The 25,877-nt window shown below is 52.6% G+C and overlaps 1 protein-coding gene across 4 annotated transcripts in view; it reads right to left on the bottom strand.

The window, feature by feature from the left end:
* The window catches only part of DOCK6 (dedicator of cytokinesis 6), a 62,376-nt gene that overhangs the window by 8,789 nt on the left and 27,710 nt on the right, over positions 1–25,877 (bottom strand). For 3 of the 4 annotated variants that reach the window (XR_004032015.1, XM_030820816.1, XM_030820815.1), the window contains exons 22-40: positions 23,968–24,131; positions 22,635–22,739; positions 19,396–19,491; positions 17,823–17,963; positions 13,456–13,569; positions 13,198–13,368; positions 12,570–12,709; positions 12,312–12,481; positions 9,206–9,366; positions 8,889–9,071; positions 7,793–7,919; positions 7,379–7,463; positions 6,227–6,323; positions 5,950–6,084; positions 4,851–5,003; positions 3,648–3,806; positions 3,432–3,532; positions 769–961; positions 544–687 (exon numbers count right to left, since the gene is read on the bottom strand). Coding sequence is in view for 3 of the 4 variants with exons in the window: in XM_030820816.1 (XP_030676676.1) it covers positions 544–687; positions 769–961; positions 3,432–3,532; positions 3,648–3,806; positions 4,851–5,003; positions 5,950–6,084; positions 6,227–6,323; positions 7,379–7,463; positions 7,793–7,919; positions 8,889–9,071; positions 9,206–9,366; positions 12,312–12,481; positions 12,570–12,709; positions 13,198–13,368; positions 13,456–13,569; positions 17,823–17,963; positions 19,396–19,491; positions 22,635–22,739; positions 23,968–24,131 (2,639 nt within the window). In the remaining variant the exon portion in view is untranslated. Of the gene's footprint in view, positions 1–543; positions 688–768; positions 962–3,431; positions 3,533–3,647; positions 3,807–4,850; positions 5,004–5,949; positions 6,085–6,226; positions 6,324–7,378; positions 7,464–7,792; positions 7,920–8,888; positions 9,072–9,205; positions 9,367–12,311; positions 12,482–12,569; positions 12,710–13,197; positions 13,369–13,455; positions 13,570–17,822; positions 17,964–19,395; positions 19,492–19,734; positions 19,828–22,634; positions 22,740–23,967; positions 24,132–25,877 lie in introns of all 4 variants that reach the window. The other variant, XM_030820817.1, reaches the window with a different exon arrangement.

The raw sequence follows: 25,877 nt of genomic DNA, 5'->3' as shown, positions 1-25,877 counted from the left end.
AAACAAGAAAGGAAAAAAGAAAATAAAGGAAAATTGAAAACATCTCTAATGTATGGAAGGCTTGCTATATCAGGCCTGCATCAAGGGTCTTATGGAGACATAGGCAAATAATAGGGCCTCTGAGAAACCCAATTCTCCTTCTTTTTTTTTTTTTTTTTTGAGACGGAGTCTCGCTCTGTCGCCCAGGCTGGAATGCAGTGGTGCAATCCTGGTTCACTGCAACCTCTGCCTCCCTGGGTCAAGCAATTCTCCTGCTTCAGCCTCCTGAGTAGCTGGGATTACAGCCGTGCGCCACCACGCCTGGCTAATTTTTGTATTTTTAGTAGAGACAGGGTTTCACCATGCTGGCCAGGCTGGTCTTGAACTCCTGGCCTCATGATCTGCCTGCCTCAGCCTCCCAAAGTGCTGGGATTACAGGCATGAGCCACCACGCCCAGCCAATTCTCCTTTCTAAATCCCCTGCTGGAAGGGTCTAGGAAACAGATCTGATGGCGCCTCCCTGGCCCGAGCCCCCTCTCCTGCACCCAGTCCCCAAGGCCTCACCATGGTGAAGTAGCCGGCTGCCTGTTCCAGCAACCCTACCAGCCCCAGCTCAGTGAAGTGTTTCCCGGAGCAGAAGCCCTCCTCATCGGGCGACAGGATGTCATCGGAGATGGCGGACTCCTCTAGCACATTGGATGAGATGTTCTGGGGCGGGAGAGGTGGCGTCAGACCCTGGTCCCCACTGCACTTGTGCCGTCCACCACCTGCCAACCCCTGGCCACTCACCTGGAAGGAAACGCAGCCCACGGGCAGGTGGCGGTGGTCCTCGAGCAGGGCGAGGTACTCAGCCACGAGGGCGGCTGCATGCACCATGCACTGGGCGGCCTCAGCGTGGTTGCCCAGCTCTGCGTGCTTCCCGGCCATGTTCTGCAACCACGTCAGCCGCAGGTCCGGTGAGCCCTGGTAGCCCCGGGCAATTCTGGAGTCCAGGTGAGGGGGGATGTGAGGAGGGGACTCACCTGGTCCTCCCCACCTGCCTCCCACTTGTCCATCTCCTTCACTGGTTACCCCCCATATCTGCCCCAAGGACCAGCCAATCTCCTCACCTGTACCCCATCCCCTCACTCATTCCCTCACCTGGCCATCCCTCACCTGTCTCCCCACCTGTCTTCCCCTTTGCCTATTTTCTCACCTGCTGGCCAGTCATCTGTCTTCACCTGTCTCCTCCCCTGCCTACCTTAAATATTCCTCTAGTCATCTTCCTCCTCACTTGTCCTGCTGTCTCCCACTGACCAGCCAGTCTCCTCACCTGTACCCTACTCACCTGTCTATCCCTCACCTGTCCACCCCCTCACCTGTCCACCCTCTCACCCGCCCACCCCTCACCTGTCCACCCTCTCACCCGCCCACCCCTCACCTGTCCATCCCCTCACCTGTCCACCCCCTCACCTGTCCATCCCCTCACCTGTCCACCCTCTCACCTGTCCACCCTCTCACCTGCCCACACTCACCTGTCCACCCCTCACCTGTCCACCCTCTCACCTGCCCACCTCTCACCTGTCCACCCTCACCTGCCCACCCCTCACCTGTCCACCCTCTCACCTGTCCACCCTCTCACCTGCCCACCCCTCATCTGTTCACCCTCTCACTTGTCCACCCCTCACCTGTCTATCCCACCTGTCTGTCCCCTCACCTGTCCACCCCATCATCTATCCCCTCAACTTGTCCATCCCCTCATCTGTCTAGCCCCTCACATGTCCACCCAGTCACCTATCTATTCCCTCCCCTGTCCACCCACTCAGCTGTCCATCCCCTCACCTGTCCATCACTTCACCTGCCCATCCCCTTACCTGTCCACCCTCTCACATGTTTATTCCCTACCTGTCCACCCCCTCACCTGTCCGTCCCTCACCTGTCCACCCTCTCACCTGTCCATCCCTTCAGTTGTCTATCCCGTCACCTGTCTATCCCTTCACCTATCCCCTCACCTGTCCACCCCCTCACCTGTCTGTCCCCTCACCTGTCCACCCCTCACGTGTTCATCCCCTCACTGTCTCTTCCCCTGTCCATCTCCTCACCTGTTCATCTCACCTGGCCATCCCTTCACCTGTCTCCTTATCTGTCCACCTCCTCACCTGTTCATCTTCTCATCTGGCCATCTCTTCACCAGTCCATCCCTTCACCTGTCTCCTCGCCTCTCTACCCTCTCACCTGTCCATCCCTTCACCTGCCCATCCTCTTAACTGTCTACCCCCTCACCTGTGCATCCCCTCACCTGTCCATCCCTTTACCTGTCTATCCCCTCACCTGTCCACCCTCTCACCTGTCCATCCTTTCACCTGTCTATCCCCTCACCTGTCCACCCTCTCACCTTTCTATCCCCCTCACCTGTCCACCCCCTCACCTGTTCATCTCACCTGGCCATCTCTTCACCTGTCTCCTTACTGTCCACATCCTCACCTGTTCATCTTCTCATCTGGCCATCTCTTTACCAGCCCATGCCTTCACCTGTCTCCTCGCCTGTCCATCCCTCACCTGTCCACCCCCTCACCTGTCCATTCCTTCACCTGTCAACCCCCTCACCTGTCCATCCCTTCACCTGTCCACCCCCTCACCTGTCTATCCCTTCACCTGTCTCCTCGCCTGTCCACCTCCTGACTTCTCTACCTCCTGACCTGTCCATCCCCTCACCTGTCTATCCTGTCACCTGTGTCCTCACATGTCTACCCCCTCACTTGTGTCCTCACCTGTCCATTTCTTCACCCACTCACCTGCCTGTCCAACCCTTTTCCTGTCTTCCCACTTACCTGTCTCCTCACCCATCCATCCTACTTACCTGTCTCCTCACCTGTGCAGCATCTCCCCACTTCCTCTATTCATCTGTCTCCTCACTTATCTGACCCCTCACTTGTCTATCCCTTCACCCCCCTGCCCCACCTTTTCATTTCTCACTTGACCCTCCGCTCATGAGTTGACTCTACCTGTGGAAACTTGAGTCACCTGAATTCACTATTTCCCCTTCCTTGTGCACCATGTCACCTGTCTATCCACCTGTCCCTCCCATATGCCCCACCTCCCCCATCTCCATCACCTGTCCACCCCTCGTACACTCCTCAACGGGTCTAGTCTCTGGATCTCATTTCCCTTCACCTGTGAGCACCTCACCTGTCCTGGCTCTCATCTGTCATCCTCATCAGTACATTCTCCTGGCATCCTCTTTACCTGTTTGCTCACCTGGTCTCTCCTTACTTGTGCCCTAATGTCTGCTCCCCTGTCCCCCTCACCTGTCTGCTCAGCTGTCTGCTCACCTGTCCCCCTCACTTGCCTCTGTTAGGGACTGTACGCTCCCCTGCTCCCTCCTCACCTCCTCAGACATCTACTCTCATCCCTGTTCTCCCTGCACCTGTTGGGGCATGGGCGCGGCTGAAGGTGCAGCTGGCCCGCCTCACCTGTACATGAGGTCGATGAGCATCTCAGGGTCCTCCTGGTGTTCCTTCATCTTCACCGTGTCTGTCAGGATCATGTGCAGGTTGAACATCAGGTCCTGGACCTGGAGCCGGGGAACGTCCAGGGCCAATGAGGGCATTAGGAAGTGAAGGGAGCCAAGGTGGTGGGGTTGGGGGTTATATGAAGGGGAGGCGGGGCAGGGACCCAGCAGGTGTCACCTGCTCCGTGAAGGTGCTGTCCCGCAGCCCCACATCCTCCTCAGCATAGGTGAGGATGGTTTTGAGTGAACGTCGCAGGTGTTCTTCACTGAAGTTCTGCGTCGTCCCCACCAGGGACGAGAGAGACATGGTGACCTGCATCTTCACCCGGGCAAAGTTCTGCAGGGACAGGGGTGGGAGAATGGAGCCGGGAGTCTCAGACCCCAGACCCCACATCAGGGTCTGCTCAACCTGCCGACATGGCCCTTGCATTCTTTATTTTTTTTTGAGATGGGGGTCTCACTCTGTCGCCCAGGCTGCAGTGCAGTGGCATGATCTCAGCTCACTGCAACCTCCATCTCCCGAGTTCAGGTGATTCTCCTGCCTCAGCCTCCCGAGTAGCTGGGACTGCAGGCATACGCCACCACGCCCGGCTAATTTTTGTATTTTTGGTAGAGACAGGGTTTCACTGTGTTGGCTATGCTGGTCTCGAACTCCTGAACTCAAGTGATTCACCTGCCTAGGCCTCCCAAAATGCTGGGATTACAGGTATGAGCCACTGCGCCTTGCTTTTTTTTTTTCTTTTCTTTTCTTTCTTTTCTTTCATTCTTTCTTTTCTTTCTTTCTCTTTTTTTTTTTTTTTTTTGAGACTGTCACTTTATCACTTAGGCTAGAATGCAGTGGTGCAATCTTGGCTCACTGCAACCTCCACCTCCCAGGTTCAGGCGATTCTCGTGTCTCAGCCTTCCGAGTAGCTGGGATTACAGGCACCCGCCACCATGCCCAGCTAATTTTTGTATTTTTAGTAGAGATGGGGTTGGCCGGGCTGGTCTCAAACTCCTGACTTCAAGTGATCCACCTGCCTCAGCTTCCCAAAGTGCTGGGATTACAGGCATGAGCCACCGTGCCTGGCCTTTTTTTTTTTTTTTTTTTTTTTGAGACAAGGTCTCACTCTTGCTCAGGCTGGAGTGCAGTGGCACAATCATGGTCCACTGCAGCCTCAAACTCCTGGCCTCAAGTGATCCTCTCACCTTAGCCTCCCAAAGTGCTGGGATTACAGGAATAAGCCAGGGCACCTGACCCCCAATTGCATTCTGAGCCCTCCTCCTGCCCATTATGCTCAATGACTGTCTCCCCTTCCCTCACTCCCTGTATGGCACTGAGACGCCGCCGGCCACCCTGACCAGAGCCATGTGTGGACCATGCCTCCTAGCCCCCACTCACGTGGCCGATCTCGAAGTTCTGTCGCATGAGCAGGTACAGCGAGGCGCTGGCGTGGGTGCGGATGGTGCTGATGCGGCTGCCACAGTGTCGTAGGAGCCTCAGGCACAGGTCAGCACACAGCTCCGTGTCCTCCTCGAACAGCAGCTCCGGGAACTGCCCCCAAGGACCCAGACAGACACTGTCCAGCCCCTCCCCGTTCTAGCTCAGAAGGGGACTGGCCCAAATGAGGACTGCTTGGGCAGGGGTTTGCGTTCTGTCCTCTTTGGCCAAGTACCACTGGGTTCGGAGTCAGACCTGGGTTTAAGCCCCTTGCTGTGTGACCCCGGGTGAGGGACTTGGCCATTCTGATCCTGCCTTCCTTCCACTGTAAACTGTGGCAAAGCAGTCTGCTCTATGGACTTGCAGAGCACATAGTAAGTGCTCAATGAAAGAGCTACTTTTTTTTTTTTTTTTTTTTGAGATGGAGTTTTGCTTGTCTCCCAGGCTGGAGTGCAATGGTGCGATCACAGTTCACTGCAGCTTTGAACTCCCAGGCTCAAGCCATCCTCCTGCCTCAGCCTCCCGAGTAGCTCCCTAGTAGCTGGGATCTCAGGTGTGTGCCACCCTGCCTGGCTAACTTTTTTTTTTTTTTTTTTTTTGAGACAGGCTGTCACTGTGTTGCCCAGGCTGGAGTCCAGTGGCGCGATCACGGCTCACTGTAGCCTTGACCTCCCGGGCTCAAGTGATCCTCAGCCTTCCGAGTAGCTAGGACCACAGGCGCATGCCACCACACTGGATTAATTATTTTGTAGAAATGGGGTCTCACCGTGTTGCCCAGGCTGGTCTCAAAGTCCTAGGCTCACATGATCTTCCTGCCTCAGCCTCCCAAAGTGCTGGGATTATGGGTGTGAGCCACCAGGCCTAGTCCTAGCTAATTTTTAATTTTTTTTGTAGAGACAGGGGCCTCACTATGTTGCCCAGGTTGGTCTCAAACTCCTGCCCTCAAGCGATCCTCCCACCTCGGCCTCCCAAAGTGCTGGGATTAGAGGCATGAGCCACCGTGCTCAGCCTAGAGCTTCTACTGTTTTTCTAAGAATCATGGTTGTTGTGTGGTGCTCACCTTGGACACAAGGGCCCTCTGGGTGGCCAGGCCATGCTGCAAGAAGAGGGCACTCTGGGCACTGCCCAGGCTGTACAGCACAACCTTCAGCACTGCCCCCAAGACGCTCTCCCGGGCTTCTGAAAGCATCACCGTCTGGAGGGGAGGGGTCATAAATCCAGGTGTTAGAGCCTAGGGTGCTTATGGGGAAAGGGAAGGAGAGGGATTATGGAGTCAGAAAGCACAGGGCATTGCAGTTGGGCTCAGAGGACAAGGCAGATGCTGGATCAAGCCCTACCTGCACGATGATCTCCAGTGTGTCCAGAACCACTAGGCTTGCCTCGGTTGCCAGGTTCCCTTCCACCAAGGCCTCACGTTCCATTTCATCCTTGGTCCTGGAAGGGGAAGGGAGGTCTTGGGGGCCCACTCAGGGTGAGATCCTACTCCATGGCTGAGCTCTCTCCTTCCCCTGGCAGCCCAGGGGGCGCTGGCTCCCTGGAAGCTGTTCTGTTTTTTGTTTTTTTTTTTTTTTTTTTTTTTTTTTCTGAGACAGGGTCTTGCTCTGTTGCCCAGGCTGAAGTGCAGTAGTGTGATCACCAGCTCACTGCAGCCTCAACCTCCCAGGCTCAAGTCATCCTCCCACCTCAGTCTCATGAGTGGCTGGGACCACAGGCACATGCCACCATGCCCGGCTAATTTTTTTTTTTTTTTTTTGAGATGGAGTCTTGCTCTGTCGCCCAGGCTAGAGTGCAGTGGCGCGATCTTGGCTCACTGCAAGCTCCGCCTCCCGGGTTCACACCATTCTCTGCCTCAGCCTCCCTAGTAGCTGGGACTACAGGCGCCTGCCACCATGCCTGGCTAATTTTTATTTATTTATTTATTTTTTTGAGACAGAGTCTCGCTCTGTCACCCAGGCTGGAGTGCAGTGGCACGATCTCGGCTCACTGCAAGCTCCGCCTCCCGGGTTCACGCCATTCTCCTGCCTCAGCCTCTCCGAGTAGCTGGGACTACAGGCGCCCGCCACCACACCCGGCTAATTTTTTGTATTTTTAGTAGAGACGGGGTTTCACCATGGTCTCGATCTCCTGACCTCGTGATCCACCCGCCTCGGCCTCCCAGAGTGCTGGGATTACAGGCGTGAGCCACCGCGCCCGGCCACGCCTGGCTAATTTTTTATATATTTTTTAGTAGGGACAGGGTTTCACCATGTTAGCCAGGATGGTCTCGATCTCCTGATCTTGTGATCCACCCATCTCGGCCTCCCAAAGTGCTGGGATTACAGGCATGAGCCACCGCGCCCAGCCCATGCCCAGTTAATTTTTAAATTTTTGGTAGAGACAGGGTCTCACTATGTTGCCTAGGCTGGTCTCGAACTCCTGGACTCAAGCAATCCTCCTGCCTCAGCCTGAACTGTTCTGAACTCAGCAAACACCCTCCTGCCCACACCTACTTGTCCACGCGGTCTGAGGTTTGCTTCCAGTGTGTGACGCTCTTCCGCCAGCGCACGTTCTCCGGATTCCCAAACGGGCTCCTCTCTGAGACGCGTGGGCGCATGATCACAGATGCGTAAAAACACAGGGCACATGTGAACATCAGGAGAAATGCACAGGCATGAAGATATTCAGGTGGGCTGACCCATGAGGGCACTGGGTGGAGCAGAAGCCTGCCGGGTGGACGCACAGGGGCAGACACGAGTGACAGATGGGGATGCACAGGCGCACATGTACGGTGATGACATGTGGACTTCTCTCCAGGAAAAGTGAGGCAGAAAGGAAGCTAGGGATGGCCCCCTTCATGGGGTCCCCTTGACACAAGGTGGGAGCAGCTGGTGGGATGGGGACACGTGGGTATGTCACCCTCTTACCACGACTTCGCCGAACCATTTCTTGTCGAGCTCCGATGGTGCCCAGGATGGCTTCTTCTAGCCGCGCCTTCATATCCAGCGATTTTTTGAATGTGAGGCTGTTGATGCGTTCAAAGGCCTTTTTCCCCTGAGGGGAGAGGGCAGAGAACTGGGGTTCAAGGTTGACTCTTCTCTTTTTGGGGGGCCCCATCCCTTTCTTTGTGCTCTTTCTCACCTCCAGGCCCCTGTGCTTAAAGACAGTTTACCTTTTTCCTCCAAATTCTTAGCACTTACCAAAAAAAATTTTTTTTTTCTTGAAACAGAGTCTCTCGCTTCTGTCGCCCAGGCTGAAGAGCAGTGGCACGATCTTGGCTCACTGCAATCTCCACCTCCTGGGCTCAAGCAGTCCATCTCAGCCACTTCCGTAGCTGGGACTACAAGCATGTGCCACCATGCTCAGGTAATTTTTGTATTTTTCGTAGAGACGGGGTTTCACCATGCTGCCCAGGCTGGTCTCAAACTCGTGGGCTCAAGCAGTTTGCCTGCCTTGGCCTCCTCAAGTGCTGGGATTACAGGCATGAACCACCACACCAGGCCCTTTTTAAAAAAATTTCTTTTTTATTTTTTTTTGAGATGGAGTCTCACTCTGTTGCCCAGGCTGGTGTGCAGTGGCACAATCTCAGCTCACTGCAACCTCTACCTCCCAGGTTCAAGCGATTCTCCTGTCTCAGCCTCCTGAGTAGCTGGGGCTACAGGTATGCGCGACCACACCCAGCGATTATTTTGTATTTTTAGTAGAGATGGGGTTTCACTATGTTGGGCAGGCTGGTCTTGAACTCCTGACCTCAGGCGATCCACCTGCCTCGGCCTCCCAAAGTGCTGGGATTACAGGTGTGAGCCACTGCACCTGGCCTCCACCTTCCAAATTCTATTCACAAAGGCACTTCTGACTTTATTGCTTGTCTCAGCTCAGAGACAGTCCACTCCTTTCCTCTCAGTCCCACAGAGTCCTCTGCACAAAGACAGTCCACCCCTTCCCACTCAGCCCGCAGCAGCTGGGGCCCTGGGTACATCCTTAGCCTGCCTCCTCCATCATCTCCTGCCCACGCCCTCGAACCTTGTACTCAAAGGCAGCCAGGCAGAGGTACAGCAAGTCCAAAAGACGTCCCAGCTGGGGGAGTGTCAGGTCAGTGGCCCAGCGCTGCAGGAGCGCCGGCTCAGCGTTTTTCAGCACCCACAGCACACATGCCAGCAAGGTCCGGCTTGACTCAGCAGAGAGGGCACAGCCTGCGCGAGAAGCCTGAGGCCAGAGAGGAATCAAAGTCAATTTCCATTTTCTCCATGTGAGATGAATCCTGGCCAATCTGTATCTTGATACATGGCTTCTCTCATTCAAAGTGGATGATGTCTATGGGGACAAGCCTCCCTACTCACCGTTGGTGGCCCCTGGCAGATGCTGGCCCGGGAGCCAGGGGCTAGGGGGCCACCAGCAATGGCCATGGCCACAGAGGGGTTGATGGTACCCGCAATGTCCCCTTCGCCTTCTGTGTCTGAGTCAAGCATTGAGACCAGTCTTGACCGCTGACCTGGGCCCTCTGGCAGGGAAAGACAGAGGGAGAGAAAGATAAAGCCTTGGTAAGTGCTGTCCCTGTCTCAGATTTCAGAAGTCTTCCCTCACGGCCAGGCACGGTGGCTCACGCCTGTAATCCCAGCACTTTGGGAGGCAGAGGTGGGTGGATCACCTGAGGTCAGGAGTTTGAGACCAGCCTGGCCAACGTGGCAAAATCCCATCTCTACTAAAATTACAAAAAATTAGCGGGGTGTGGTGGTGGGCACCTGTAATCCCAGCTACTTGGGAGGCTGTGGCACGAGAATCACTTGAACCTGGGAGGTGGAGGTTACAGTGAGCCGAGATCGCACCACTGCACTCCAGCCTGGGCAACAGAGCAAGACTGTCTCAAAAAAAAAAAAAAAAAAAGAAGTCTTCCCTCACAACAGTCCCAAGAGTGGGTCTCTGGTTGTCTGCTCCTGGAATTCACTTATTGTATTTATTTTATTTATTATTATTTTTTGAGATCATTCTCACTAGGTCTCACTAGGTTGTCTAGGCTGGTTCTCAACTCCTGGACTCAAGTGATCCGCCCACCTTGGCCTCCCAAAGTGCTGGGATTCCAGGTGTGAACCACTGCACCTGGCCTTGATGTTATTACTGTAGCATCAATCAGCACTTATATGGTATTTCCTATGTGCCAGGTGATGTTCTAGGGACTTTAAAAATATTCACTCTTTCAAATCATAGGAGCTCAAGAAAAAAAAAAAAAAAAAACAATTTTTTTTTTTTTTTGAGGCAGAGTCTCACTTTGTTGCCCAGGCTGGAGTGCAGTGGCACGATCTCGGCTCATCACAACCTCCGCCTCCTGGGTTCTAGTGATTCTCCTGCCTCAACCTCCTGAGTAGCTGGGACTGCAGGCGCGTGCCACCATACTTGGCTAATTTTTGTATTTTTAGTAGAGACGGGGTTTCACTATGTTGGCCAGGCTGGTCTCGAACTTCTGACCTTGTGATCAGCCTGCCTCGGCCTCCCAAAGTGCTGAGATTACAGGCATAAGCCACTGTGCTCGTTTTTTTGTTTTTTGTTTTTTTTTTTTTTGAGATAGAGTCTTGCTCTGTTGCCTAGGCTGGAGTGCAGTGACGTGATCTCATCTCACTGCAACTTCCACCTCCCGGGTTCAAGTGATTCTCCTGCCTCAGCCTCCTAAGTAGCTGGGATTACAGGTGTGTGGCACCATGCCTGCCTAATTTTTTTTGTATTTTTAGTAGAGACTGGGTTTAGCCATGTTGGTCAGGCTGGTCTCGAACTCCTGACCTTGTGATCCGCCTGCCTCGGCCTCCAAAAGTACTGGGATTACAGGCATGAGCCACTGCACCTGGCTTAAAAAAATCACTGTTAATCGGCTGGGTGCGGTTCCCAAGTCTATGCTCTTAAACAGATAACCCCCATTCTCTCCCCTAAAAAGTCTCAACAGAGGGAGGAGTTTTCAACAAATATATAGCAGATCTTGCCGTAGAGTCTCCTTAAACAAAAGGTAGACTGAGTGTAAATAAAGCTCTAGCCCAGTCCAGCCTAGGTCAATTCCTGATGGGACTGAGGTGATCAGCCTGTTATCCTATCTGCCTAAGAGGGAAAGGACACTTCTCACTGGGCAAAGATGACATTGCTTCATCCCTATGGTTCTTTTTTATACAATGTCCAGAATATAATAAAAAACTACAAGACAAGTGATGAGGCAGGAAAATGTGGTGGATAAGAGAGAAAAAGAGACAACAGAAGCAGACACATAGATGATCAAATCTTGAGGTCAGCAAACAGAAACTTTTAAAGTTAGAAGAAAAGATGAGCAAAAATGAGACAAAAGATGGAGAATTTCAACAGGGAATTGGGATCTACCAACAAAATCACATGGATATTTTACAATGGAAAAAAATATATAATATCTGAATTTTTTTTTTTTTTTTTTGAGATGGAGTCTCGTTCTGTCGCCCAGGCTGGAGTGCAGTGGCGCGATCTCAGCTCACTGCAAGCTCCACCTCTCGGGTTCATGCCATTCTTCTGCCTCAGCCTCCCAAGTAGCTGGGACTACAGGCGCCCACCATCACGCCCGGCTAATTTTTTGTATTTTTAGTAGAGACAGGGTTTCACCATGTTAGCCAGGATGGTCTCAATCTCCTGACCTCATGATCCACCCGCCTCGGCCTCCCAAAATGCTGGGATTACAGGCGTGAGCCACCGTGCCTGGCCTAATATCTGAAATTAAGAACTAAATGGATGGGGTCAACAGGACACTGGGCACAACAGAAGACATAAGTGGTGAACTCATAGACAAGTGAACAAAAAACTTCCTGGTTGGATTGCAGAGAGGAAAGAATGGAAAAAAAAGAACAGGACATAACAGATGTGATCAAAAGGCCTAATATATGTGTAACTGGAGTCCCAGGAATAAAGAGTGAAAATGAGGCAGAAAAAAAATTCAAGTGAGAACGGCTGAGAATTTCCTTGGGGAAATTCTGATGCCTGATGAAAGGCATCCACCCACAAATCCCAATTTTGTACGTCCAACCACTGTTATACCACCCCCCTCAACAATGCCTATAAATGTTTGTTGAAAATGAGTGAATGAATGAACTCCAATCATTTTCTCACTTGGATGTTCCCTACTTTCTGCTCTTCTTAGAAAATAATAAATGGTACAATAATATCTCCCATCTATTGTAGGCTGACAGTATCTCAGTACTACAGCCCCCCGCATTTTCACATAACCTTATGAAGTAGTTGGTGTTGTTACTGTCTCCATTACAGGGGAGAAACCTGAGGCTCAGAGATGTTATGACTTAAGTAGTCTGTCCTAGCACTTTAATCCGCTCCGCTAATCCTAATGTCTATACTCATACCCGTGACTGTGTTCTCCCACCTTTACTATCCTGTGCCTTCTGTGACCAAGTCCCTGGATCATGTGACCCCGTCTTCCCCTGGCCCACTGACCAGCAAAGTCATGCAGCCGTGGCAAGGTATCCCGTGCAATCGATAGCAGTGGCAGGTACAGCTCGGCCACACGAGCCTTCACAGTGGCCTCGGTGTAGCGGGGGTCAGTGTCATGGCCACATAGCAGGCTGTGCACAGCACTGATGGCCTTCTTGTGCAACAGGAATGCCCTGTGGGGTAATGAGGTGCTCAGGACAGGGTGGACATGGCTCCTGGACTGTCCTACCTGTCCTCGGGCTAGACAGGAGCTCTGCTCACCCCTCAGCCTCAGGTTCAAGGGCCAGCGCCAGCTCCGTTAGCAGGAGCCCAGCTAGGAAGTGCTGCTGCCGGAATGGTCCACTCAGTTCAAACATGCTGGTCACCTTGGGGTCTGGGGCTTGGCTGGAGAAGGTGGAGCTCTGCAGAGAGTGGGGGAAAAATGGGGGATGCCAGTGGTTAAGGGTCAGAGGTGGGAGGTCACCATTAAAGTCATCTTGGAGGTTACAGAAATCATGGTGCCAATAGCCACAGATGAGAGACTGATGTTAAGTCATCTGGAGGTGACAGTGGGTATGGGTTTCAAGGCCAGAAGTGAGAGGCTGACGTTAACCCATCTGTGATGTAACAGGGCATGGGGTCAAAAGTCAGAGGACTGAGAAACAGCAGATGGAACACTGGGCTGGGAGTTAGGATTTAGGGGAGAGAAATCAGAAGTTAGTCCTTCTGGGAAATTGCTGAGAATGACAAGAGAGGTGAAGGGTCAGAAGTCAAAAGTCAAACATAAGGGATTAGTTCACCTAGGCAGTGGTCCACTGTGAAAGGGACAGAGATGAGGGAACCATAGGAGATGGACTGAAGGTGAGAGGTTGTAGGTCAAAGAGAGGAGGCAGAAGTGAAGCCAGCCCACCTGGGAGGTGGTGGAGGACACAGAGGGGGAGGGCGAGGCTGGGGGTGACAGGGGGCAGCAGGGGAGGTTGAGGGTCACGTAGTGCTCGTGGCTGCACAGGATGCGGGTGAATTCCATGCGCAGGGTCAGCAGGGCCGCTGGATTAGGGGACGACTGGAGCCGTGTGGCCACCTGCGGGAGAGGGGCGGCCATCAGTGATGTCAACATTGCTCCGCCTTCCATCCATGCCATGCCCACCCTGCCCACGCCCACTCCTACCTGCTTGTAGTGGGCCCGGACCAGGCTGAAGACAAAGCCCCGGTCCACCAGGGACAGAAGGTCACTGAGGAAGAAGGCCAGGCTGGCGTTGAGGCGCTCGGCCAGCTCCACATCCTGGGGACACAGGTGCCTGTCAACCCACACACCCATACCTCCTCCCCAAACCTCAGCCCCCACAGGGGCTTGGCTCTCACCAAGATCATCTGCCACCCCTAGGAGCTGTATCACTGCCCCAAAGCCTTTGTCTGTGGGCTGTGGTGACCCTGGGACTTCCTGGTTGTCCTCTTCAGGCTGCCTTCCCCTCCCATGCTCCTTAAGACACCAAGGCAGATACAGGCTAACTCCCTGCAAGATCCTCTTGCTCTCTCTGTCCAGAGTTCAGAGCTGGGGAGAGACCGTATTTCCCAGCCTCCCTTGCAGTGGAACCACATGACCAATTCTGGCCGATGGGATTTGAGGGGAAAGTGAGGTGGCCACTTATATGGCAGAAGCAGGTGGGTGCCGGGGAACTGCCAGGGCCAGGCCCACACAGTGATGCCTCTACAACCTACTTAATACTCAGAAATAAGCTTCGGTTATTTAAATCACTTGTGACTGTGTTGAAGCGAATTAGCCTCTGCCCTAACTGATCGACTCTCAGCATCATTTATTTTTATTTTTATTTTAATTAATTAATTTATTTTTTGAGACAGAGTCTTGCTCTGTCACTAAGGCTGGAGTACAGTGCCACGATCTTGGCTCACTGCAACTTCTGCCTCCCGGGTTCAAGCGATTCTCCTGCCTCAGCTTCCCCAGTAGCTTGGATTACAGACACGCATCACCACGCCTGGCTAATTTTTTTATTTTTAGTAGAGACGGGGTTTTGCCACGTTGGTCAGGCTGGTCTCGGACTCCTGATCTCAGGTGATCCGACTGCCTTGGCCTCCCAAAGTGCTGGAATTACAGGCGTGAGATACCGCACCTGGCCTCTCAGCACCATTTAATGTGAGCTTTACTGAGCATCTACTCTGTGCCAAGCCCTGTGAATGAGGCAGATGCCATCCCTGCTGCGGGTCCAACTCAGTCCAGTGTGTGTGTGTGTGTGGGGGGGAGGGGGGGCAGGGAGACACAAAATAAACAAGAATTTCAGATAGTTCTATGTGCTTCAAAGACAATATTAGATTGGTGCAAAAGTAATTGCAGTTTTGCAATTACTTTCAATAGCAAAAACTGTAATTACTTTTCTTTCTTTTTTTTTTGGAGACAGAGTCTTGCTCTGTCGCCCAGGCTATAGTGCAATGGCGCAATCTCGGCTCACTGCAACCTCTGCCTCCCAGGTTCAAGCGATTCTCCTGACTCAGCCTCCTGAGTAGCTTGGATTACAGGCGCACATCACCACGCCTGGCTAATTTTTGTGTTTTTAGTAGAGATAGGGTTTCACCATGTTGGTCAGGCTGGTCTCGAACTCCTGACTTCAGGTGATCCGCCCTCCTCGGCCTCCCAAAGTGTTGGGATTACAGGCATGAGCCACCACACCCGGCCTGTAATTACTTGTCACCAACCTTAACAGACTGGGGTGACATTTTCAGAGATACTGAAGGATACCAAAGAGCCATGGGGAGAATGGCATCCTGGGTTAAGGGAACAGTCAGTGCAAAGGCCCTGAGGCAGGATGTGCCTAGCAAGTCCAGGGAACAGTGAGGTGGCTGATGTGGCCCCGAGGCCCAGCTGGTACTCGTTCTGCCCTCATACTCTCTTGAGCCACTCTGAGGCCTCACAAGTTAGCCTCAGTGGCCCTCAAATCCCTGCAACCCGGCCAGGCATGGTGGCTCACGCCTGTAATCCTAGCACTTTAGGAGGCCGAGTCGGGCGGATCACAGGGTCAGGAGTTTGAGACCAGCCTGGCCAATATGGTGAAACCCCATCTCTACTAAAAATACAAAAAATTAGCCGGGGGTGGTGGCAGGCGCCTGTAGTCCCAGCTACTTGGGAGGCTGAGCCAGGAGAATAGCTTGAACCCAGGAGGCGGAGGTTGCAGTGAGCCAAGATTGTGCCACTGTACTCCCGCCTGGGCGACAGAATGAGACTCCATCTCAAAAAAAAAAAAAAAAAAAAAAAAAAAAATATTAGCCAGGCATGGTGGCGCACCCCTGTAGTCCCAGCTACTCAGGAGGCTGAGGCAGGAGAATTGCTTGAACCTGGGAGGAGGAGGTTGCAGTAAGCCGAGATCGTGCCATTGCACTCCAGCCTGGGGAACAGAGCAAGACTCCATCTCAAAAAAAAAAAAGTGGATTATCACGGGCATTGTTCTTCTCTGGATCTCTTTCTTGGGGTAGTTTCCACACCATCTGGATCCGCCCCTGGGAATGTCAGTCTTTGGGAAGGCTCCAGTGAGACAAGGTCAGAACCTTTGAGACCAGCTTGGAGGTCACACGCGATTGTACAAGGGTTGGCCTGGGCCAGAACGCCATTTCAAAAATCTGGAAAGTTCCCATCAAATCCAGAGGTCCCATTTCTCCTTAAAAACCAGGCCATCTCCTGGCATGGGTAACATAGCAAGACCCCATCTCTACATAAAAAAAAAAAAAAAAAAAAAAAAAAAAAAAAAAGGTGGGTATGGTAGCACGCACCTGTAGCCCCAGCTACTCTGGAGGCTGAGGTGGGAGGATTGCTTCAGCCCAGGAGTTTGAGGCTGCAGTGAGCCATGATCATGCCACCACACTCTAGTCTGGACAATAGAGCAAGACTGTGTGTCAAACAAAAACAAAACCAGACACAAAAAAACCCCAGACAATCTGGCCAGGCATGGTGGCTCACGCTTGTAATCCCGACCCTTTGGGAAGCCAAAGTGGGAGGAGCCCTTGAGCTCAGGAGTTGGAGACCAGTCTGGGCAACATAGTGAGACCCTGACTCTACTAAAAAAAAAAAAAAAAAAAAAAAAAATTGCCGAGTATGGTGGCTTGTGCCTCTGGTCACAGCTATTTGGGAGGCTGAGGAGGGGGGATCCTTTGAGCCCAGGAGGTCAAGGCTGCAGTGAACTATGATCGCGCCACTGTGCTCCAGCCTGGGCAACAGAGCAAGACCCTATCTCCAAACAAAAACAAAAACTGCCAATCTGAGCCACATTCCTGCAGGGTTTCTGTTGGCTGGATTGAGTGATGGTCACCCCTGTTAGATGGGACATCTGCCCTCTGCTCCACCATAAGCCCCACTTTCCCAACTGAAACTGGTATTGACAGTGAGGGGTCTGGAGCTGGTGGCTCAGATTCAGAAGCCTCATTCTGCCTCTTCTCAGTCGTGTGGTACAAGGTTAAGCTACTAATTCATTCGATGCCTCAGTTACCCCATCAGTAAAATGGAGACAACAATAATACTAACTTCATGGGTTGTTGTGAGAATTTAATATGATCCAAGGCTGGGCACGGTGGCTCACGCCTGTAATCCCAGCACTTTGGGAGGCCGAGGCGGGCAGATCACCTGAGGTTAGGAGTTCCAGACCAGCCAGGCCAACATGGAGAAACCCTGTTTCTACTAAAAATACAAAATTAGCCGGGCGTGGTGGCACATGCCTGTAATCCCAGCTACTTGGGAGGCTGAGGCAGGAGAATCGCTTGAACCTGGGAGGTGGAGGTTGCAGTGAGCCAAGATCGCGCCATTGCACTCCAGCCTGGGCAACAAGAGTGAAATTCCGTCTCAAACAACAACAACAACAACAACAACAACAACAACAAAATGATACGACCCATATAAAATGCTTAGATACACAGTAAGTGCTCAATAAAATAAATGCTCGATATTATTACTATTATGATTAGTATTGCCTGCCTAGCCCCCGAGGGCATTGGAATTGGTAATCCAGGGCCTGAACAAGTCCACTGTCAGGGTCTCAGAACATCAACATCCATTTATTGAGCACTTGCTGTATACTCTGTGCTAAGGGCTAATGGATATGCCTTGTCACTTCCCTGCTCCCACCAACCCTCATTTTCTTCCTCATTCACTGCAATCTAGCCATCCTTACTGCTCTCCTGTTAGCCCAAGCATGGTCTTGCCTCAGGGCCTTTGCACCTGCTATTCCCCCTGCATGGAATGCTCTTTCCCCAGACATTACACGGAATGATCCCTCACTTTCTTCAAGTATCCCCTTGAAAGCTACACGAGGGTAAGGATTTGGGTCTGTTTTGTTTATTGTTATGTTGCTACACCCAGCACAGGGCTGTGCACACCACAGGCACTCAAGAAACAGACAATGAATGAACAGATCCACCCAGCAAAGTGGATTCCTGGTCTTATGGCCAGGAGGCACTGGGCAGGATTGGCGCCCCCTCCTGGCTGGCTCTATGTCCTCCCTCAGGTTTCTTCCCACATTGAGACCCTGCATCTCTCACCTTGTGGACACGGGTGATGACCTCCAGGCCCACAGAGCCCACCAAGGCAGTGATGTCGTCCAGGAAGCGCCCAGGGAAGCGCAGCTTGCGGGGTGTGTCTAGTCGCTGGCCAAGAAGCAGGTGCAGCGCCATACTCTTCACCTGGGGGTGGAGTGAGAAAGCTGTGGGTAGGGTTTCAAGGGCTGTAGGTGGGGCTCGAAGGGCTGTGGGTGGGGCTTGAAGGGCTGTGGGTGGGGCTTGAAGGGCTGTGGTTGGAGGAGGCTTGACAGGAGAGGCGGGCTTTAGTAGCAAGGGAGGTGGGCTGAAGGTAGGTTTGAGCCCTGTAGCTGCAGGTAGAAGGTGGGGCTTGAGGGATGTGGGTGGGGCTTGTGGCCTATGGGTGGGGCTTGAAAAAGCCGTGGGCGGATCCTTTGAGCATCCCAGGCCAAGTGTAGAGAGTGGGAAGGCAGTAGGGTGTGGGAGGGGCTTATGCAGGTCTCCCCAGGGCAAAGTCCAGAGGTGGGACAAAGGGTGGGGCTTGAGGCACTGGATTTGAAGGGAGCTTTATTGGAGGTCCAGAGGGGATACAGCCAGCAGGCCCTGGGAAGGGGGCTTAAAAAAGCCTATTGAAGAGTTTTAGGGATGTCTCTTATCTTGATCAGAAAGCTTTCCCTCTTTTTTTTTTTTTGAGATGGAGTCTTGCCCTGTCGCCCAGGCTGGTGTGCAGTGGCATGATCTTGGCTCACTGCAACCTCTGCCTACTGGGTTCAAGTGATTCTCCTGCCTCAGTCTCCCATGTAGCTGAGATTACAGGCATGCGCTACTACGCCCGGCTAACTTTTCTATTTTTAGTAAAGATGGGGTTTCACCATGTTGGCCAGACTGGTCTCGAACTCCTGACCTCAAGTGATCCACCCGCTTTGGCCTCCCAAAGTGCTGGGATTACAGGCGCGAGCCACTGTGTCTGGCCACAGCTTTCTCTCTCTATCCAGGAATATCTCTTGCAGGATGGAGGTCTCCTGTCTAGGTGAGGGTCTCTTAATGGTTTCTCTCCTTAAAGAGTCTCATGGGGAAGGGAGGCTCTCTCTAAAGGAGGTTTCAGGTACAGTCTCTCCAGGGAGACACCACCTTAAGTGCCTCTCACCTCCCTAGGTGGGGGGGCGGGTCTCTTGGGGCCATTTCTCAAATATCTCGGGTGCAATCTCAGGGGGCTTCTCTCTCTTTTTTTTTTTTGAGACGGAGTCTCGCTCTGTCGCCCAGGCTGGAGTGCAGTGGCGTGATCTTGGCTCACTGCAAGCTCTGCCTCCTGGGTTCACGCCATTCTTCTGCCTCAGCCTCCCCAGTAGCTGGGACTACAGGCGCCCGCCACCACGCCCGGCTAATTTTTAAAATATTTTTAGTAGAGACGGGGTTTCACTGTGTTAGCCAGGATGGTCTCGATCTCCTGATCTCGTGATCCGCCCACCTCGGCCTCCCAAAGAGCTGGGATTACAGGCGTGAGCCACTATGCCTGGCCAGGGGGCTTCTCTCTTTAAAAAAGGAAGGGGCTCCACTGGGGGTCTCTTGCCACCAGGCAGGGAGGAGGGGGTCTCACCATGAGCTGGAAGAAGAACCAGGCGTGCTGGAGGATGGCCTCGCGTACGGCACTGCTGCTGACCACCCACTGCAGAGCCAGCTCCTCGTGAAGCAGCTGGGGACAGAGGCAGGGGTCACAGAGTGCGAGGTACCACCCCTTCCCGTACCCCCTCTGGAGGCATGCCAGGGGAGGATGCAGCTGGAGGGCTCGGGGTTAGTGCAGCAGGAGCCAGGCAGGAGGAGAGGGGCAAGAGGAGTGGTCATGCCCTTTCCCTGGGCTCTGGATGGGGGAGGGGCACTGGACCCCTTTGCTGGGGACCAGGGCAAAAATGGAGTCATCCACCCCTCCCCCCACTACCTTCTGCACAGTGGGTCTCGGCAGGGTGGCTGGTGGGGCTGAGGAGGAACCCTCGAGGTAGGAGGAGGCTCGGCTAGAGTTGCGGTCGATGGCCTATGATGGGATGTGATGGTGAGGAGAGGGTTAGTGTGGATGAGGTGAAGGAGCACGTGGTTGGAGGAAAGACGTGTCCACACAGACAGGGATGGGGGAAAAGAGGTGGGTTAGTGTGAATATAGAGAAAGAAATGCTTCTACATGGATGGGCCAGGGCCATGGATGGCCAATGGGGGCAGGCAAGAAAGAGAGATGGGCCGGTGTGGGTTGGGAGGGGAGGCTGGTTGGAATGGCCAGGGTGCTGTGGGAGTAGATGGGGCAGTGGAGGCAGGGACAAATAAAAGAGTAGCTGGAGAGAGCTGGGTGAGTCGAGATCAAGGTGTATGGGTATGGGAGAAGAACGTGAGGCTGGGCAGCATGGCTCAATATCTGTTATCCCAGCACTTTGGGAGGCTGGGGCAGGGAGACTGCTCGAACCCAGGAGTTTAAGACCAGCCTGGGCAACATAGTCAGACATTGACTCTACTAAGACAAAAAAAAAATATATATATATATATAAATATATATATATATGCATACACACATGTATATGGCTGGGCCTGGTGGCGTGTGCCTATAGTCCTAGCTGCTCAGGAGGCCAAAGCAGAATTGCTTGACCCTGGGACTTGGAAGTTGCGGCGAGTGCTGATGGTACTACTGCACTCTAGCTTGGGTGACAGAGCAAGACTCCGTCTCAAAAAAAAAAGGAGGAATGCTGTAATCCCAGCACTTTGGGAGGCCGAGGTAGGTGGATCACAAGGTCAGGAGATCGAGACCATCCTGGCCAACATGGTGAAACCCCGTCTCTACTAAAAATACAAAAATTAGCCGGGCGTGGTGGCAGGCACCTGTAATTCCAGCTGCTTGGGAGGCTGAGGCAGGAGAATCGCTTGAACCTGGGAGGCAGAGCTTGCAGTGAGCTGAGATTGCACCATTGCACTCCAGCCTGGGTGATAAGAGCAAGACTCCGTCTCAACAAAAAAAAGAATGTGATGGAGGAAGTGAGAATAACAATGAAACAATGAAAACACAGTACGGCAGTGACACAGCAGTGCAACCACAACAGGCAGGAGGAGTGTGGATGGAGCGGGACCAAGAACACACGAAGGCTGGGAATGGGTACGTAGTGTGTGGGGTGAAGGCAGAGGAGATGAAATCAGTGTAGACAGCAAGAATGTATGTGGCCAGAGAAGGTGAGGGTGAGTGTGGACGAGGTGTAGAGTGTGACCGAGTCAGTGAGTCTAGAGGACAGAGAGGAGGACGCAGAGGTGGAGGAGGGTGAGTGTGGACAGAGAAGGTTAAACACAAGATGGGGAAGGAGGAGAAAGACAAGGCAGGAAGATAAGGACAGAGGAGGTGAGATGTTGGTGAGGTGCCAGGAATAGCAGAGAGAGCCCAAGGTTCCAGGCCTGGCCCTGCCCAAGCCTGGCTTGGGCCTCAGTATCCCCATCTGTGAAATGGGTATGGGCAGAGGAGTTCAAGCTCCACTCTCGCTTCCTCCTTCTCTGGTTGGGAGGTGAGGCTGCTTGCAGGAACAGGAGGTCTGATGATAGAGCCGACCCAACCCTGGGACCTACTCTGACACTTGAGGGCTCTCCAGCTACCCCAGTCCCAGCCATGCCCTGGCAACTCACTGTGCACCACGAGGGCCTTCCATTGAAAAGGCCCAGCCTCCATGTCACCCAGATTTCCAGATTCCCAGCAATCCAAGGAAATGACTGCCCAAAGGCCCCCCTGCTTGTTCTGCTAAGAGTCCCCTGGGCCTGTCATAGGGTACAGGTTACCTTGGTGATGGGCACAGAGCTGGAATAGGCCCTAGGGCCAAGTGTGTAAGGAAGCAAGCGTACAGTTTGTACAGTCCTCTTGCGTACAGTCCTCTGACCTTGGTCCCAATATTTGTACATGCCTTTCCCTCTTCCTGAACACCCACACCCACCCACCCTTCCCTAGCTGACTATATCTCACCCTTCAGGTCCCAGCAAAAGATGTCACCCCCTGGAGAAGCCCCCAAGACCACCCAGAGGGAAGCTGGTATTTGGTTGCTACTTGCTTCCTTTCCATGCTATGTGATCATATACTTATGCATTTGTTTGATCTATGTCTATTTCCCCAACTAGCTAGAAGCTCAGGGTCAAGGCCAGACCAAGAATCTATCATCCCAACAAAATCCCACTGCAGTGCCCTCAGCCCTAACTCAAGCACAGGCTCAGGACTGCTGGGGGAGCACTATATTTTGAGTCCAAACTGCATCAGAAAATTTGGAGTGTTATTTTCATTTTACAAATGAAGAAAATGAGGCTCAGGAAGATGTATCCAATTGCTCAGAGCATGGGGTAAGCTCATAGCAGAGCTGGGACTTGAACCCGGGTCTGTTAGGAGGCAAAGCCCCCCTTACACCAGGTACCTGGAAAGAGGCAGGGTAAGGGGAGCTCTTTGTCCAAAATGGGATAGGGGAGCCGAGAGGTTCCGTTCCAGCCCTTTCTTTGAGAGTCCCATGATCGGGGTGGATTAAAGGGAGGTGAATAGGCCATGCAGGGCAGTGAGGTTATTGGTGACTGGATTTGCACTTCATTTGCATGCTATTTGCATATCACCCCTGTGCCTTCTGTCTCCATCTGAGACTGTGGCCTATGTGGCAGCAAAAGGCCAGTTAAGATGACCCAGTGATGCCTAAACACAGACTTCACAGCCCCAAACAAAGGCAGGAGAGGGGTCTGCCACCTCCTTCAGGCAGCCCCCCTAGGTTAGTCAGATGCAGCCAGGAAGGTGGGAGGAGCTCATGCTGAGGTGATGTCACATGAGTGCAGGGACAGGTAGGAAGGGCACCTGTCTGGGGTCGGCCCCACAATAAGGGGGCGCCCGCCGCAGCACAGCCTTACTGCCTCCTGGAGCATAAGCAGAGTTCACCCAGGAGTGTGAGCGATCGATGCCCTGGAGATACACGGAGAACTGGTAGCATCCCCAGTGGAGGGCAGGGAAAGCAGCATGAAATACCAAGTGTGGACACGGTTCTGGACCATACATGTGCCCACGTGTGTACCTACACACAATCCTGAAAAATGTGCACATGTATATAGGTCCACTGGGTGCATGCCTATACATAACTTGTGTATGTGGGTTCACAGGTGCATGCATACACACCCCTGTAAGTCTGTGCATGGGGTGCATGTGTATACACACCCGTATACATATATGCATCAGGTGAATGTGTATACAGACCCATGTACATACAGGCACAGGGTGACTGTGTATATGCACCTGCGTAAGTATAGGCATGGGGGTGAATGTTTATACGCACCCGTGTCTGTATATGCATGGGGTGAATGTGTATATGCACCCGTGTCTGTATATGCATGGGGTGAATGTGTATATGCACCCGTGTCTGTATATGCATGGGGGTGAATGTTTATACGCACCCGTGTCTGTATATGCATGGGGTGAATGTGTATATGCACCCGTGTCTGTATATGCATGGGGTGAATGTGTATATGCACCCGTGTCTGTATATGCATGGGGTGAATGTGTATACGCACCCGTGTCTGTATATGCATGGGGTGAATGTGTATATGCACCCGTGTCTGTATATGCATGGGGTGAATGTGTATATGCACCCGTGTCTGTATACGCATGGGGTGAATGTGTATATGCACCTGTGTACATATATGCATGGGGTGAATGTGTATACACACTTGTGTCCACACATGCATGGGGTGAACACGTATACATGTCCATGTACATATATGCATAGGGTGAATGTGCCTATGTACCTGTGTAGGTATATGCATGGGGGGGTGAATGTGTATATGCACCCGTGTACATATATGCATGGGGTGAATGTGTAGATGCATCTGTGTAGGTATATGCATGAGGTGAACGTGTATATGCACCTGCTACACTAGGTACATATTGCTCTTTGTTCAGCCACGCCAGGCTCCGCCACCCATCCTCAGGTCAGTCATGGAGTACAGAGCTCAAATACAAAGTCTGATCCATACCCCACAACCTGCGACAGCCCAGCCCAACTCTGCTGCCCAGAGTTAAGCCTTCATTCACATTGTCGTCTCTGTTGTTTCCCATGCTTCATCAACAGATTCTTCGCCCACCCATGTGGCAGCCATAGCCACTGAGGCTGGAGATTCCAGGGCCCCTATTGCCCTACCTTGCTGGCCAGGATGCGGGAAACCTCATCATCCACAGAGCCAGGGGCCACAGCGAGGTCAGGGTTGCTACTGCTGATGCTCTTGGAACGTGCCAGGTAGAGGCTTGCGGGGCGACCAGAGCCACGGGCCAGTGTGGCAGCCTGCACTGTCACTGGAGGGGCCCCTGAGGATGGAGTGAATAGGGTCAACCACCCACCCACCTGATGTGATGCCTCCCAGTCCCTTCCTACTCAGCTAATCTCTGCAAAAGCACTTTCCTTCTCTGAGCCTCCAAGTTCTTCATCTATAAAATGGGTATAATGGCTGCCGCCTCACAGAGATTTGGGGGCATTGAAAAACTGAGAATAGGCCAGATACAGTGGCTCATGTCTATAATCCCAGCACTTTGGGAGGGCGAGCCAGGAGGATCACTTGAGCCCAAGAGTTCGAGCCCAGCCCAGCCAATATAGCGAGACTCTGTCCCTACAAAAAAATTAATGAAAAAATTAGCTGGGCATGGCAGTGCGTGCCTGTGGTTCCAGTTACTTGGAGAGGCTGAGGCAACAGGATTACTTGAGCCCAGGAGTTTAAGGCAGCAGTGAGTTATGATTGTGACACTGCACTCTAGCCGACAGACTAAGACCCTGACTCTTTTTTTTTTTTCTTAGAGCGTTTCAATCTTGTTGCCCAAGCTGGAGTGCAATGGCACGATCTCAGTTCACTGCAACCTCTGCCTGCTGGGTTTAAGCAATTCTCCTGCCTCAGCCTCCTGAGTAGTTAGGATTACAAGCACGCACCACCATGCCCAGCTAATTTTTTTTTTTTTTTTTTTAATGAGACGGAGTCTTGCTCTGTCGCCAGGCTGGAGTGCAGTGGGGAGATCTTGGTTCACTGCAAGCTCCACCTCCTGGGTTCGTGTGATTCTCTTGCCTCAGCCTCCTGAGTAGCTGGGACTACAGGCGTGCACCACCATGCCCAGCTAATTTTTGCATTTTTAGTAGAAACGGGGTTTCACCATGTTGGCCAGGATGGTCTCGATCTGTTGACCTTGTGATCTGCCTGCCTCAGCCTCCCAAAGTGCTGGCATTACAGGCGTGAGCCACTGTGCCTGGCCTATTTTATTTTTTGAGACAGGCTGGTCTCAAACTCCTGACCTCAGGTGTTTGAGGTCACTCACCTCAGCCTCCCAAAGTTCTGGGATTACAGCTGTGAGCCACCATGCCTGGCCGACCCTGACTTTAAAAAAAAAAAAAGAAGAAAAAAGAAAAGGCTGGGCGCGGTGGCTCAGGCCTGTAATCCCAGCACCTTGGGAGGCCGAGGCGGGTGGATCACGAGGTCAGAAGATTGAGCCCATCCTGGCTAACACGGTGAAACCCCGTCTCTACTAAAAATACAAAAAATTAGCCGGGCGTGGTGGCGGGCGCCTGTAGTCCCAGCTACTCGGAGAGGCTGAGGCAGGAGAATGGCGTGAACCTGGGAGGCGGAGCTTGCAGTGAGCCGAGATCGCGCCACTGCACTCCAGCCTGGGCGACAGAGCGAGACTCTGTCTCAAAAACAAAAACAAAAACAAAAAAAAAAAAAAGAAAGAAAAAAGAAAAAAACCCTGAGAATAATGCCTGACACATAGGGGTTGGTGTTTATTTGGCAAGTTAAAAAAACAAAAAAAATCCAACTCTATTGAGGGTTCACTATGTGCTAACCATTTTGTGTGGATTACTATGTCATTTACTATTACCAGTGCCCCCATGAGGTGGGTACTATTATTATCCCTGTTTTACAAAAGGAAAAACAGGCTCAGAGAAGTGACGTCACTTGCCCAAGGTCATAGAGATTGTAGGTGGCAGGGCCAGGATTTACATCCAGGCAGCTCAGCTTCAGTCCCTGCTCCAAGCTACTGAAGAGGCTTGCTGACTATCTGAATCATTTTCCA

The sequence above is a fragment of the Nomascus leucogenys genome, chromosome 10, assembly GCF_006542625.1.
Source record: "Nomascus leucogenys isolate Asia chromosome 10, Asia_NLE_v1, whole genome shotgun sequence".
Classification (NCBI taxonomy): domain Eukaryota; kingdom Metazoa; phylum Chordata; class Mammalia; order Primates; family Hylobatidae; genus Nomascus; species Nomascus leucogenys.
The sequence above is the reverse complement of the archived record's forward strand: the minus strand, read 5'-3'. Positions and strand labels throughout refer to the sequence as shown.